At 42.1% G+C, this 16,263-nt stretch overlaps 1 protein-coding gene across 8 annotated transcripts in view; it reads right to left on the bottom strand.

The window, feature by feature from the left end:
- Window positions 1-16,263, bottom strand: part of SYT7 (synaptotagmin 7) — a 274,392-nt gene that overhangs the window by 58,848 nt on the left and 199,281 nt on the right. For 2 of the 8 annotated variants that reach the window (XM_060770790.2, XM_060770780.2), the window contains exons 5-6: window positions 16,046-16,261; window positions 6,876-7,238 (exon numbers count right to left, since the gene is read on the bottom strand). The exons of 2 other annotated variants lie outside the window; for them this stretch is intronic. In XM_060770790.2, coding sequence (XP_060626773.1) covers window positions 6,876-7,238; window positions 16,046-16,261 — 579 coding nt within the window. The remainder of the gene's footprint in view (window positions 1-6,875; window positions 7,239-16,045; window positions 16,262-16,263) is intronic. 4 more of the 8 variants (XM_060770798.2, XM_060770807.2, XM_060770826.2 and 1 more) reach the window with 2 other exon arrangements.

The following is a 16,263-nucleotide window of genomic DNA, read 5'->3' on the forward strand; positions in this document are numbered from 1 at the left end:
CCATGCTACTTCAGCCTCCCACAGAGCCAGCGGTTGATAAATACATTTCCATTAAAATGTAAGGAGTAATGTAAAAATAATAGTTTTTTAAAAAGCAGAAAGCTAATGGATTTTCTGCGAGTGTGAGGGGTGATGGTACTAAATGGCAGTAGCTTCTTGAGAAGGAACAACAATTAGGCTGATCAGCTTGTTCTTGTTCAGTGGGTACTTTCCTCTTTATCTCCCAACCAATTAAGGCTGGAATAAGCAAACACAGAGGTCCACAATCCTCAAGAGATGAAGTGAGATTCATCTATAAATCAGGAAGCGATGTGAAGGAGAAAAGAGGCCTAAGAAATTGCATACAGACAATGTGTTGTCGAAGAAATATGTCTGCATACAGACATATTTCCATTTTAAACTTATTCAGTGGTTTGGGAAGACTCAACAAGAAAGTCTAGAATTATAGAAAATGTGATATACTAATAGAATGCAGTGGTTTCTGAGACAAAATGAGAGGAATGTGTAAATCATCAAGTCCTACATAAAAGGCAAGGCAGAATGTCTACACAAGCTGCCCTACCACTGATAGTTCTGCACAACCTGAACTACTGGGGGCTGGAGACAGGCAATTGATTTAGAGTAATGTTTACTTTCCATGCTTCCAGTGCCTAGGTTTCAAGGTCCCACAAAAGGCAGAAAGTCAAGAAATAGGTAGCTGGGAGCTGACCACCTCCATGCCCTGCATCAGCCAGCACCAACTGAGGGTGGTCCTATGGGGGGAAACATGGAGAATGTGTGGAGCATGCAGCTTCCCCCCAATAATTCCAATGACAATATGGGAAGCCTCCCATGTTGCTGTGGTGGCAGAATTAACTGGCTCTGCCCTTCTTCATCCAAAGAGCCCTGGTGGTGTCATTTGATGGGAGCTGGTGGGCTCTGTATGTGACCTGGGCTAAACTGGCAAATGCTCCCCATTTTAGCCCTTTGCGATGAAGTCGTATGTAAGTGCAGAGAGTATCATACTGCTTGCAACACAGTATGCTGTGCGGCCAGCTTGCCACTTTAAGAGTCAGGTCTAAGACCACAATTCCCATAATCCCACAATGAACTGGGCAGTTGTGTGACTTGTCTAAAAAGGAATACCATAATTCCAACTTCTAAACTGGTGTGTGGCATATTGGTAGAAAACAGAGAGAACAGATTCAGGGCCCTTCCAGTCAGGCCAAAACTCCAAGAGGAATTGGGATTTTAAATCCCACTTCGACTTGGGGTGAAAGCCAAGCAGCTGGCTTAAACCCCATGCAAATGCTAGTTGCACAGCACACCAGATACTCAGCCCTGCTGGCACTACAGAGTGGGGGGAATAAGGCATCAATCCTCCCCCAAAGAATTTTGTAACCCTAACCCTTACCCTAACCCTTAATATTTCTTCAATCCCCAAATTTCTATCATATGAGAGCACAAGACACTGAAAATTATTCACACCTAGAACTTTTTATATTTGCTGTGTTCCTCTTCCCTTGGCAGTTGCCCCTTGGCAACTTTGCCTGTTCCTCTTTTCCAGACACCCAAACTGTATTTCTAAATGCTTCACTGAAGTTTCAAGTTACAGTAATGCTAAAAAATTGAAGATTGAAGGAAAATTAATTTGGCAAGACAGAATTTTTATGATGCGAGAGAATTTTGATAACCCTATTCTTGAATCCAGTTCAGTAGAACTGGAGTGTTTTCAACCTCCAAAGGTTACTTTTTTAAGATGAACATTTGCATGGGCATGCTGGGAACTGCAGTAAAAAAGTAACTTTCCCAAGCTCAGAAACACATGCTGGCTCTGTTTGGTGGGACTAAGAGGCACTTAACCTTTCACTCTAAAAAACACTTCCCAGAGCCCACCCAAAGTTGTAGCCCAAAGAGGTAATTTTCCCAAGCTTTGCTCCCCCAATCTCAAACTCTGTTTCTGAGGAGCCAGATTTAAAGAGCACCATGAATGTGGAGCACTGGCCAGAAGGGAGAACAATTGCTATCTCTGGTAAGTGTATTAAGGCATGTTTTCAATGCAGTTATTAAAACAGAGCTGGAAGGAATAGCATCTAGTCCTTGCTCTGACAAGTCCCTGCCAAGCTGTTCTCTGTAGACCTCCAAGGAATATGATTGTACAACCTCCATAAACAGCCACTGTTCCCTGTTCAGCTTACGGTTCAAGACAATACCCATTTTTTTCCTAAATGTTTCCTACAAATAAAACTCACTGTGTATTATCCAGTCTTCATTGACTCCAATTTCCCCCACTTCTTCTGACATTCTTTCAAACAAATTTCCCAGTCTCCCTAATCTTCTTTTCATTAGGCTAAATATATCAAGCGCCTTCAGCCTTTCCTCATAAGATCTGCTACTCTCCTCAGAGCCATAGCTTTCTTTCGAGCTGTTTCTAATTTCTGTGTCACACAGATGCCACGGGCACAATAGCCACTTGACAGGCATTACTGTATCAGTTGTATGCCCACTGTGTTTAACTCTTACTGGTAAGTGCACACATGCACACAGACTACAACATTTTCTGGCCATTGGTTGCAGTGAGCTTACTTAGGATCTGTTGTTTCACATATGACCAAACATGCTTATTTTCCCACCACCAAAAGAAAAAGAATGGCAGCACCACTTATACACAAAGGACCCATCTCAACTGCACTGAAACCATGTAAGCCTGAGGGCAAATTAACATAATGGTTTAGTTCCTGATCAGGTCTGCCTAGCCCTAATTTATTGTTTTGGTTTTTTTCCAGCACTTTACTTCCAGCCCTGGCCCGATTGTTCTGCATTTTGCACAAGCCTCACCCTGCCTGCTTGAATCTGAACATGCTCAGTTTTTCTGGTTACTGGGTATTGATGTTGATTGATATGTTTTATGATGTTTTTACTTTACTGTTTTTAATTGTTTTAATTATATTGTTTAGTTCTATGTTTTTTTTTTAATTATTTGACTTTGAATTCCTTGTTTATGCTGGGCATGGTCCCCATGTAAGCTGCCCCGAGTCCCTTCGGGGAGATGGTGGCAGGATATAACAAAAATTATTATTATTATTATTATTATTATTATTATTATTATTATTTTGTAAACTGCTCAAAGTGCTTTTGTGGCTGAATTATGGGGTAAAAATTCTCTAAAGAAAAAAAAGTTCTATACCAGTGGTGGCAGGTGACACCCATGGCAATGGGGTAGTGAAACTACTCTGAGGTTTGTTATTATGCCTTCAAATTGATTATATCTTGTGATGACTTTATCACATGATTATCTCAGTGAGTTTTTTTCAGAGAGGGTTTAGCACTGTCTTCCTCTGAGGCTGGGACAGTGTGACTTGCCCAAGGCCACCAGTGAGTTACCAGGGCAAAGTAGAGATTTTAACTCTGCTCTTAGTATCATAGTCCCAAACTCAAACCACTACACCATGTCGACTTTCACTCTGGGTGAACAACTTTAAACATGTAGTTCATGGTTCTGAACCAATTTAGATTGTCCCCCTAAAGTGGTGTTGTCAAACCGGTGACCCTCCAGGTGTTTTGGGCTTCATCCTGGACATTAGGCAAGCTGGCTAGGATTTATGGGAGTTGGAGGCCTAAACACCTGGAAGGACACAAGTTTGGCACCTCTGTTCTAAAGTTTGGGCAGAAACTTGGAGTGCTCTGCCTCAACAGACATGGAAGTCACTGCCACTCCCAAAAGGTTTCATTCAAGGTCTACTAGGCACTGTTGTGTTGGTTTGATCCACTATTGCTTTGTGTATATGGATTTCTTTGCTCTCAGGTGCTCCTAAACAAAAGAAAAATAGTTTGAATTTACATTTGCATCGCTCAGGTAACAGCAGTCTTTGAGCAGCCTAAAAGTGTAAAAACAAACAACAACAGCAATCTGATGAAACCATTTGAACACTGCAGATCTTTTTTAGACCTAGGAGATAATGAATGGATTCCTAAGTCCATATTCTGGTTTTCTGTGGCTGAACACTTCTATCTCTATCCCTTTCAGGGACATACGTATGCTTTTCTCATTTTTCTTCAAAAGGATCTACAGACATAAAGGTACTGAGGACCTTTAACTTCAAATGAAACACCAGGGCCTCCCAGCTTCCTGTATTGTGAAGTTAATATGACATAATAATAATAATAATAATAATAATAATAATAATAATAATTTTATTTCTTACCCGCCTCTTCTTGTGGCTCAAGGCAGGTTGCAGCATAGTTAAAATACATAAACAGTGCAAACAAATGCAAATATTAAAATGTATTTCTACAGAAGATACATATTTAACCATATTTCTACAGGAGTCTACCTCTCATGGACCCAAGGCGGCAAATCCACTTGAGATGTCACTCTAATTAAAAGGCAGACAAAGAAGGCACTAATTAAAAGGGGATGAAACTCCTATACTTTTTGAAAATGAGTTTGCTTTTGGTGCTGGAAACTACTGTTTCTTGGTATAACCTGTTAACAATATACCATCTACCTACGTGTTGTTCTGGTTTCAAAAGCTGTCAATTTAACTGTATTCCATGAGCATTTAAATCTAACCTTTTTGTCAGATATATTCACTGGCTTGAGTTTCTACAATATTTCTCATAAGTTGGTGGACAAATGTTATTAAAGAAGAGTTGGCTGGAGCCAAAAGGTAAAAGCTAGGAAAAGATGCTGGAGCCTTTACTTATCCCACAATTGTGCTAATTTTTTTAGAGCCTCACATCTCCCAACATTTTATAGAAAAGCAGGACACAAGGAGCCAAATAACATCTGGCCAAGATGGAAAAGTTATTATAAGCTAGGAAAGGACGTAGCAGTCTGCTTTTTCCTGAGCCTACAGAGAAGGCCAGGGTTCCGCGCTCTCCTCTTGCTGAATTAGGTGAGTGTAAACTACTTTTGCCATCTGAACTTGGCTGCCAACAAATGGATATAAACTGAGGACAAAGGAAGGAAGTAGAAAGAAGAAAGAGAATCTGGAAAATTTTAAAATCAACTAAAAAAATCAGAGGATTAATTGAGACTGTCTCTGACAAATTGGGATGGTTGGAGGGTATGGAGCTAACTGCCTTTGATCTATTGGAGTTAGTGGTAAAATAAACGCAGTGGTAAAATAATGGCAATTGCTCCACAGGAGTTAACAACACGAAGTCTGATAAACTTAGTCTGGCTTTGTTTAAACATCCCAACCAAGTGAGCTACAACAAAGCGAACAAGATGTTGATTAGCTGCCTGAATCCTCCGAGGGTACCATATCATCTGATCTTGGAAGCTAAACAAAATCAGGTCTCTTTAGTATTTCAGTGAAATGGCACCAAGGAATACATGTGGTGTAGACTATATTTTAGAGGAAGGCAATGCCAAACACCTGTAGTTATTCTTTGCCTGAGGAAACACTATAGAATTCATGGAATCATTATCAGCTGAGAGCTGGATTGAAGCATGGCTATTCTATGTGTGAAGACATAGGGAATATTTACTTCCTGAGGCATCACTAAATCATATCCTCTATTTTTTTTACGTACTATTAACCTTAAGTGGCTAAGTGGAAAAATTATTGCACGCCTGGGAAAATATTGGCCAACATTAAGGCAAAAGAAGGCACAATAAACCTCCCATTGCTCCAAAAGAAGAATGTGACAATGTTATACTCTGAGATAAGGCGACAGCACAGGCGTCAGATTAGCCCCTGGTGCTTGGAATTTAGAAGCTGTCACCAACAGGGAAAGCATTTAAAACAGATTAAAAGCCACACACTTCAAACCACTCTGACAAAGCTGCCTTTATAGATCACAACAAGGAGGTCCTGAAGGGCTGATAGGCAGGGATTTTCATGGGCAAAAAGTCCAAACCCCCTGTTTGTAAAGGGGTAGTGGTGGAAAAGTCACTTTGAGTGTTTGTCAAGATTTGGAGTAATATAAAGAAAACTTCATGGCAAGCGAAGAGCAGAAAAAATATTTTTTTAAAGCTATGAGGTAGCTTTATGCCAAAGAGGTAACATTAGTAATCCCAACAGTACAATGAGTTACTTTGCGGACAAATCGAGTTCAAGTTTCACCATGAAGTTCATAGGACATCTACAAGTCCACCATTCAAAGTTTCAATTTGAAAATCATGAGAAAAGATATAATTGGTCACACATGCCACTTTTGCTCAACTGATGCTGAAACCTACATCCCATGGGTACAAGAATCTACCAATGTGTTATGAACTAGAGGAAATTAGGAGGTCATATAATAAAATCTGTATACAGAGCCCAAGTTCCTCATGTTGTGAAGATCTCCAAAGGACATCATCCTAATTGCACTGTGCCAAAAGCTGAAAGGACATGTGTCTAGTTTGTGCATGGGAAGTGGGGGTGGGAGTGGGATGACTGTAGGGCACAAGCACATTTTTAAAAATCAAAAAACTTACTTCCTTAAGGCATAACAATCAAGAGTTCAGTTAACAGGAGAAAGTCAGTTGGAAATCCCATTGTAACTTTGAAAGATGAGCAACAAAATGAATTCATTATCTAGAATTATTTCTGGACAGAAAGACATTGGAAGAGGCTTTCCTTGTACTGAGAAATCATTTCTGTTCTTCATGTTAAAGGGCAAATTTTTGAAACAGGGAAGTTTATAGAGAGAAGATAGATGCCTTCTCTTGGCAAAGGACACACAGTGTAGTGAGCAGAATGCTGACTTTGCGATGCTAGTAGTTGTACAGTGGGAGCTCCCCACATCACACATCCTTCTGCCTCCTTCGAAGGTATCAACTACCTGCCATCCCATTGACACTTACATAACAGACAGACATACAAGTGCAAGACACACACACACACACACACGCACACACAAAGAAAGAAAGAAGAGGGCAAAAAGTGTGAGGAAAAACTTACAGGAAAGACTTCATATCCAAGCCTCGGTTCCGAATCTGCCCCACCATATGGTCCCAGCTCCCAGGGTTGGAGCGACTACGGCCGCCAGCTGTCCTTTGCTTGGAGCCAGCGGTGGTCCCTTGCCGTGACTGCCCACTCCGACAGCCCCGGGGGTTGCCACTGGTGGAGCTGGAATGGGACTGGAGGTGACCCAGGCTCTGGCTGGTGGTGGGCTGGCTGTGGTTGGGTTTCTGGTGCTGGCTGAGTGGCTGTTGGAGACTCTGCTGGCGCAACAGAGTGCGCGGGCGCTGGCATTTCGGGTCTCCTGCTGAGGTGGGGATATACTCAAGGGTAGTGGCTGTGGACAGGGTGGAATCCTCAAAACTTAGGGAGGTGAAGGGCAAGGGAAAAGAGAGAAAGGAGGAGAAGAAGGTAAAGGGACAAAATTGGAGGAAGGAAAAGCAGAGAGTTAGAGAGAAGATGCCCCAACACAGCACTCTCTCTGCCAGGCACCTTCGGAAGCCACAGACCATCTTGGGGGGTTGCAACTCCATCTCTGTTTCTCCAGCAGCATCCAGCCCCTGCCCTGTGGGCATGTTGTTTTAGTTTTGCTTGGCCTTCTCGACACACAGATGGTCTCCGGTCCTTGAGCTTAGAGTGTGGGACTACTTGTGAAGCGACTTATCTTGTTCCTCTTCTCCTTAGCTTGTAAAGAGACCTTGGAATGCCAACCTTCCTTACAGACCTAATTAAGCTGTCTTTTTGAAGGTAAAATCCCCTGGTGCCTGTCCTCCTCCAGCTGCTACTGCTGCTGCTGCGACCACCTGTGTAACACGTGGCATGTCCAAAAACCAGTTTCCCTATTGACAGGGTCTGAATGAGGACATCTCACCAAAGGATCAGTGGGATTAGGAAAACTCTTACGTGTCTTGGGAACAGAGCCACAGAAATGCATGCCCAAGCTGGTGGGATGTGCTAGAGTTGCATCTCCTCCTCCAAACTCCCCCTCCCCAGTAGGGTTGTGCCACCTTTCTATTCCTGTCCTGAGTTTAGTAGCACAGTTCTCCAGGGCACATAATTATACAATTATATGTGCCACTCTTTCTAGGCAGATTTCTGTCCCATTATCAACTGCATGACAGCCAGCTGCTGTAGCTTTCCATGGTACTACATGGTACTACATGCCAAACTGCAGTTGTTGCTTTTTTGCTGTACATCATGTAGAGTGAAAAGGCACAGAAACCTGCTTGAGAAGCAAGACAGCAGCCACAGAGCTACAGCAACCACATGGATCATGTTAGCGGTTTGCTCGATCTGATATAGATGTCCTCTTAGTATTAATATCCCTTTAGTATTAATTTCCCTTTAAAAGCTGTTCATTGTTTTTCCTCAAAAGGAAAACCGATCCTCACTGAAATTTGGGGATCTACTAGAGAAAAGACTTTGATTTAGGAGTGGATATTGACTTGTGTTTTTATACATGGGACATTGCTAAAAGCTCTCTTTGTGTGTCCATGCACATGTATGTATGCGTATGATGAAAAATAAAAAAGGTTGTGGTACAGAGGTGTTGATTCCCCCCACCCCACCTTGTTTCCCCTCATCATACAACCAACCTTCTAATTTCTCCTGCCTAGCTTTAACTATGGTCTCAAGCTTGAAATTAGGAAAGACGAATTTGGGTTAAGGGTTACATGGCACTGTGTGTGAGAGAGAGAAAAAGAAAAGATTCAACATACTGTTTGTGCAACCAGCTGTGTAAAGTATAGCTAAGGGGAGAGTGGGGAGATGAAGCCATTTCATCTCCCAAATAAAAAAATCTTCCTGTTGAGACAATCCACAAATGTCTACCATTGCAGTACTTTACAACTCCATCTGAGCATTTAGAAATATATCTGAGGTATCCAAAGAAAAGGCACAGTTACTATGAACACAAAGAATGTAGTAGACTAGGTGTGAATTATTTTCATGTCTTGCTCTTGCAATGCTAGAAATTTGGGGACTGAAGGGAAACTTCATATGCAAAGCAGAACTATTATTTTGGAGGGCCATGCTCTCATTTGTCCCCACTGTAGTCTCACCCCTGCAGTGATGTCTCTTTTTTGTGTGTCAGGAGTGACTTGAGAAACTGAAAGTTGCTTCTGGTGTGAGAGAATTGGCCGTCTGCAAGGATGTTGCCCAGGGGACATTCAGATGTGTTACCATCCTGTGGGAAGCTTCTTTCATGTCCCTGCATGGGAAGCTGGAGCTGACCAACGGGAACTCACTGTATCTGAACTGCCAATATATCAGCCAGCAGTCCTGCCAACACCAGGGCCTACGGGTGGTATCTCCTCTTTAATGGGATTGTGCTGTTACCTTGATCCGAGTGCAACACATCTCCAGAGTCAGACCAGCTGCTCCCAGGTTTCCTTATGCTCCTTTAATTACTGGGGCTATTGTGTATATTGCACAGGAATAAATCTGCAGTCAAGCACCACTCCCTCATAGGTGTGGTGATATGTACCTTCATTAAATATATAGCTTAAAATGTAACTGTTCAAGTGCATGCCACAGGCTAGGTCCATGTGACACGCAAACATCTGCATGGAGTCCACTTGCTGCCTGTGTTTGGAATTAGAGAGTGGAAGGAACAAAAGGGAGGATATAAGGGAAACTATATGTATTTTATTAATATTTCACCTTTCTCTCAAATCAGATTCAAAGTGGCTCACAATAAACAAACAAACAAAGTTGCCATCCTACAAAAGGTAAATGCTTCTTGTGGAGGGAAAATGGAATGAAAAAGTGTCAGATGGAGAAAAGTTGAGCATTCCCTCACCTTGCCTTTCATATATGCTATGAATACCTTATTTTAATTATTTTTTCTAGAAACACAGACACAAAATGAGTCTTTATTATGTATATTTGTGTAAAACGTGTAGTGAGACCATTAGCTGAAAAAACAAGAGGCATTAATTAGGAATGGATTTAACACAAAGAGCTTGGAAATGCCTACATTCTGGAATCCCTCAGATTTCTGGGTGTTAGAGTCTGCAAAGGAAATTTCCCAAGCTCTGGTAATATAATATGTTATATGTAAAATGGCTCTATATTTGTACATAACAGTGTGAGAGACACTGTGGTCATTAGTCTGTAAACAGAGAGACACAAGACAGAACATCTAGCTCAAAAAGACAATACCGTAGGCCTTCCTGATCCATAGGCTCCCAATCCACAGTTTCAACCAGCCGTGGATCATCACAGTCCATATCTAAAATGGTGGCAATGTGCAAATGGATGCACAGATGCGAATGCACACACGTGTCACCATTTAGTAATATGGGGTGTGACCATCCACGGTTTGTTTGTCATCTGTAAGGAACCCTAAAAATTTATTCCCACAGATCCAGAGGGTCCACTGTACACAAAGTGCAAATCACTTTCAAAGGACGTGACATAGAGCCTCATAGCTGACCACACAAAGCAGGTGGCTGAGCACATTATCAAACATATTATGGAGGTAACAGCTACCCATTCAGCCAAAAACAGGAGAAGAACAAATGTGGCCCTTTATATTATTGAATGGAAAAAAATAAAAATAATCAACCAAACTAATGAAACATGCAGATCGGTTGAGTTTGGGTGGAGACAGGGGGAGCCATGCCCAGGGCTGTTCAATTTTGGCTAAGTCTGCAATTGCAAAATATGATGAAAAACGGTGAGGCAGCAGGGATTTAAATTCAAGAAAAAATAAATTTAGGAAAAGTGGCAACTGTCTTATACTGGTCTTCTCATTGGTCAAAGTAATATTGTCTCCAATGACTGGCAGCAGCTATAGAGGGTTTTGGAGAGAGTTATCTCTCCAGCCTGAATTGGACACAACAGGAACGGGATGAAAAGTGGGATTTACTGTACAAAAAACACACATTCCCTCTTCTTCATTTATTTAGAGAGCCTTATATTTGTTTAATTGTAAGTAAAAATTCAGAGGCCTTGTTTTGACCTCCCATCATCTTCCCATTGCCTCTTTTTGGTCTCTTCATGTTTTTCTTGTTATCCGGATTCTAAATCTTGGAAAAACTAAAATGCTGAATTTCAGAACAGTGGACAAATTTGCACAGTTTGCCTTGATTTGTATACATTCTTTACAACAAAGATTCTGTTGTTCTACCATATCAAATTTTGTTTTCTTTCTTGTTTATTTTTAGAGGGTTATTATTGAGTGCCCCTTCATGAACAACCCTGCTTACAGATAAGCTATGAGATGAAGATGGATCTTGTGTTGGGCAGGGCATGGAAGAAACATAACATGCCATGTACAGCAGGCTGAGAAACCAAGCGATTGAAGGCATAACTGTGAAAATTATGAAGGCTGCATTTGGGCAAACTCCGGAAGGATTTGGCTGGCGACAATCTCAGAGGAGGATGGCCAATTGCTGAGGCAGGCAGATGGACAGGTGACGGGAGAGAGGTGCATAGTTGGCTCATCAGCCCACCAATCTCCGCAATTCTCCCCAAGGGATGAGCATGAGACAGGACTCTCTTGAGCAGCAGCCAGATGGGGCTGGGAGCGACAGATTACTCACAGGCCAATTTGTATAAACTATATCAAGGTTCTTAAGCTTAACCAAGGAAGCATGGAAGCCAGGTTCTCATAGCAGAAGGGTTCTAACATCCCTTACTTGCTGCTGGCCTGGCCTGAAAGCCACTTTTACTAGAAGCAGGAAAAAATGCTGATGCCAGAAGTTTACAATGGCAAAGTAGTTGTATCTTCTTGAATAGTGCAAAGAATAGTAGGAGAGATAAAGAAAGTGAGAGAGATAGAGATAGAGAGAGATAGAAAGGAGGGAGAGGGAAATAAAGGTTTAGCTAAAGAGAAAGAGAGGAGAGGGATTGTGTAAGATCTGCATAAACAGAACCCCATTCTCTGCCTCACTCATTTTTCTGCCTTCGGGCGTGTTTAGGCATTCACCTATAACCAAGAAGCCTGCTTATAGATCATGTCCTGATCCTCAAAGCCCAGAACACCTGCTGGGTCAGGCATGAGGCAGGAACATGCCTTTCCCAGCCAATGCTTTCTCCACACACAGTGACCTCATTTCGGTTTTCTATCAAATCCTAAATTAGTCCAATTTTCAACCTCTCAGTCACAGGAAACTAAAATTGGTTCCTCTAGGCCTGGAGCCAGCAGAATATATAAATTTCTATCAAGGGTAATTGCTGTGCGGGAAGCAGTCCCAGTGCTGTAGGGGCTGTACCAGCCACACCTGGCCTGCGAGGACATCTGCAGGTAGTACCTTCTCCCACCTCCAGCTCTCACCACACAGGACCACTGTGCAAGCAGACAACAAAGGGCATCTTGGCCAGACAGACACAGCAAAGGAGCGCTCTATCACAAGGACACACATGCCAGAGATACAGGGACAATTGGCCACAAGACTCTTCATACTAATGAAAGACGTAGGACACGTATGGTTTGTTGTTGTGTGCCTTTGCATCATTTCTGACTTATAGTGACCCAAAAGCAAACCTACCACAGTTTTCTTGGCAAGGTTTGTTTGGAGGGGGTTGTTTTTGTTTTCCTCCATGTTTGAGATTGTGTGATTTGCCAAAGGCAATCCAGTGGATTTCCATGGCTGATTGGGGTTTCAAACCCTGATCGTCAGAGTCCATCACTCAAATAATTACATCACACTGGCACTCCAGACAAGTACATTCCATCGGAAACATTATTTAATCAAGAAATGCATCAAAACCCAATGTTAATTTAAAATGTTAAACAATTAAATAGTCAGCTGTATGTTTTCATTAGCTGCTTGAGCAAATGCTGTCAGTCTGATCTTTTACATGTTCTACACGGCAACTGCTCAATAACATGGAATGTTCTTTTCTGGAAATATGAGGAGCAGATATTTCTGTACGTTTTATAGAGGAACAGGCCAGGGGAGTAAATGTATAATGCACCCTGGATAGGAAAAGCTTTTGAGTGGCAAGTGATGACTGATGTGAAAGTGAGCAGTTGTTGAGGTGGGACTGAGGAGGCCTGGGAGAAAAGTTTCATTAGTTTCTGTCATAGGGGAAGCTGAAATGTTACACCATAGGAAATCTTCTTGAAATGCATTTTGTAGTGGCCTTAAACAATAATAATAGTTATTTCCAAATATTCTAGACTTCTCCAAATATAAAAGGGCAGATCTGGGAAAAATTACTATGACAGCAGGACCACTGGTTGCTGGAGTGATTAGCGGAGTTGTACTCCCAATAAATACATTTTCTGAATTCTGCATGTAGGTGGGATGTTGGAATCCTGCTGGTGAGTCACTTTTTGACGAGGATGAAGTGATGAAAGTGGTGATGGTGGCAATATATTAGTAAAAGCCATCCCAGCCAGGTTATAAATGCCATGCTATCTCCTGAGTACAGCAGAGTCCACAGTTCAGTGTTACGCCACCTGATTGGTACAACGTTTGTTCCTGCTCTTGTCATCATGGCAGCAACGACTGCCTCTTTCCTTGCAGCATCTTCCACTTTTCATTTCAGCAGCAAATAAGATCTTAACTATAGGTTCCTCCCCTAATTTGAACATTTGAAGAGAGCCCGCGCATCTAGGGTGGATGCACTTTTCCCATCTCCTAGTGAACACACAAGTTCATATACAGAAGAAACTGTTTCAGAAATGCTGTTTATGTCTCTCCCTATTAAACAAGAAAAAGGGCATGATCCCAGGACACCTTTTTACTAAAACTAACCAGGTCTGGCTTTGGACAATATCAATAACTGAATCAAGACTTTATTATGGTCCATGACCAGCACAGAGTGGGGCACAAACGCCCTGGGAAGGGGAAACAATAGCTTTATGGGAGACCAAACAGGAATTATTTCTATACCACCTTGAGTTCCATGGTGGTAGGATGGTGTTACTGTCTAATTTCATTGTTGTAAATAGTTTTCAAAACTTGAAAAGAATCTTTGTAGATGTGACCCATATGGCCATCCAGCCCACGACAGAGGCTTGGATGGCCCTCTGACGGGGGTGCTTTGAATGCAATTTTCCTGCTTCTTGGCTGGGGGTTGGACTGGATGGCCCATGAGGTTTCTTCCAACTCTATGATTCTAGTATTCTATGACCCTAAAGATTTGGTTCAGTTCAATAATTTGATATTATACTTGGAGCCAATAGCAAAATCTAGTTGTCAGTTTTAATTGTTTTAGGCAGCTCTCAAAATCCTTTCCCCTCTTCCAATGACTCACTGGGTCATTTAAACAAATAATGGCTAGCAACCTGGAACCCTACAGAAATGCCTCTAATATACACACCAGCATCACCTGCTATCCACACATTTACTGGGGAGAATGGGAGTCATAGTCCAACCCCTCTGGAGGGAGCTATGCACATGTAAGCATAGTACATGTCATTTGAGTTTTCCTTGCTGTTTTCACCAAAGCAATGCCCATAGCCAAATATGCTGTTGCTTTTGCCATGGAACAGTGGCACTGCATCTGGGTTGGTCAGAAACACTAAGTCAAAACCTTGTTTCATGTGTTCTTTCCTCCAAATGCATCCATTATGTGTGGTCACTCCCTGTCTTGTGATGCCCTTTAGTAAAGTGCTCCTAAAGCCAGGCTAAAGTGCATGGGGCCCTGGAGTTATTCCAAAAATAGAACCTATTTTCTGTACATATGTGACGTATTCTAGGATTACTAAGCAGCACACAAAATATTTATGATAACAAAGGCAAGAGTAACTGGGAAATGGAAAAAAAAAAAAGAATTTCCTTCAAATACTGGTTCACTAGCCAGTGAAGGGCTCAGAGCAACTGTATAAACTGAACCACTGACAATCTATCTCCAAGTATCCCGAAGTCCCTCTTTCTCTGACTCAATCTCTGAACATTCTTACATTGTCATACCTCATCACTATCATGTGCCCATTCCCTCTGGTTTCAATCCACATGACTACAGTGTGTGTGTGTGTTTGTGTGTGTGAGAGAGAATGAAGTGAGTGGAAACTGTTTCAATCCTCCCATTTCTTGCCATTTCCACTGTTTTGCACACTCAGAGTGGGCCAGCGGACAAGCAGAAATTGGATTTAACCCAGATCTACAGTGCCCTTGAGTCTCTAGCAAAGGATAAAACATTGCAAAAGATTTCAACAGGGTAGCACCTTGGGTGTCAACAAAACAAATGGATTATTTGCCATTTCCTTTGGCCACAGATGTTTTGAGAAGCCACAAAAGGACTGCCCATACACTAAGGTCAAAAACAAAAAAAAAAAAGCAGGAGGTGGTTTACAATTAGGTCTGGCAACCCATCACAAGCTGATTATGCTTCTAAAAACCTCCCTGCAGACTTTTGTAGCTGCAGAAAAGGGGTGAGATGAATTGCACACTTGACCTGTGTTTCAAATTGCCCTGCATTTCACTGTATGTTTACTATGAAGCATCTACCAGTGTGGCCAAACAGTGGCATTTATTTGGAAAATCTGTTTCAGGTTTCAGTGTGAACTTTGAAAAGGCTATCAAAAGTGCAGAATGCCATCCTTAAAACAAGTTGAATATATCAGATAAATTCTTGAAACATTCATCCCCCACTGACCTGGAAGTCATTCATGACTATCAATGACTACTGCTCAAAGACAGAGAGACCTTTAGTCTGATACATAATGGTGCCAAGCTCCAATAGTTTTCATAAACAACCAATCCACCCAGAAACTACTTGACCTACATCACTATTCCTCTGAGTTTTTAACCTCTTCTTTTATTTTTATCTTTTTCTCCCACTCATCCTCCTCTTCCATCCCTTTCCCTTACTCCATAAACTTGCTGGGAAAATTTGTACTTTGCTATGAGTAAAATCCAATTTCAAATGAAGAAATCATATGTTATTACATTTATTATTTGCATGTATTTTGGATTATTTCTGAGTAAAATGATTGTGAGTAAAATGATTGTGCATGCATGTGTTTAATACAACCTTCTAGCTTAGCTCCTGGGCTGGCTATTCCTAGTGATCCCACTCTACCAGAGTGTATACTTACAACCTACTCCTTCCTGTTCTTCACGATTCTTCCATGAGGATAGAGTCCTCCCACCACCCCTTGCTCCTCACTACAATGCCTTTTGTGACGCAAGTCCAGGTGAGCCCAATTCAACAAGATACACTTGTTTGTTCATTTGTTCATTCATTTGCTCTCTCATTCACTCACTCACTTGGATAAGCTGAGCTTCCCTGCTGCTAGATGGCTCTGCACCATTTGCCATCGGCCTCTCCCCGCCTTCCCAATGCTGGGCTCGCTGTGGGCAGACACGCTGCTCTTCATGCCGTCCTCTCGAAGCTGTGGCCTCTCCCCATGGCGTCCTTCTCGCCCCCCTGCCAGCCCTGAGGTGGCCGAGGCAGCCAGCTTTGCACCTGACAGCAATGAGCCACT

Source organism: Anolis sagrei, chromosome 1 (genome assembly GCF_037176765.1).
Source record: "Anolis sagrei isolate rAnoSag1 chromosome 1, rAnoSag1.mat, whole genome shotgun sequence".
Taxonomy (NCBI): Eukaryota; Metazoa; Chordata; class Lepidosauria; order Squamata; family Dactyloidae; genus Anolis; species Anolis sagrei.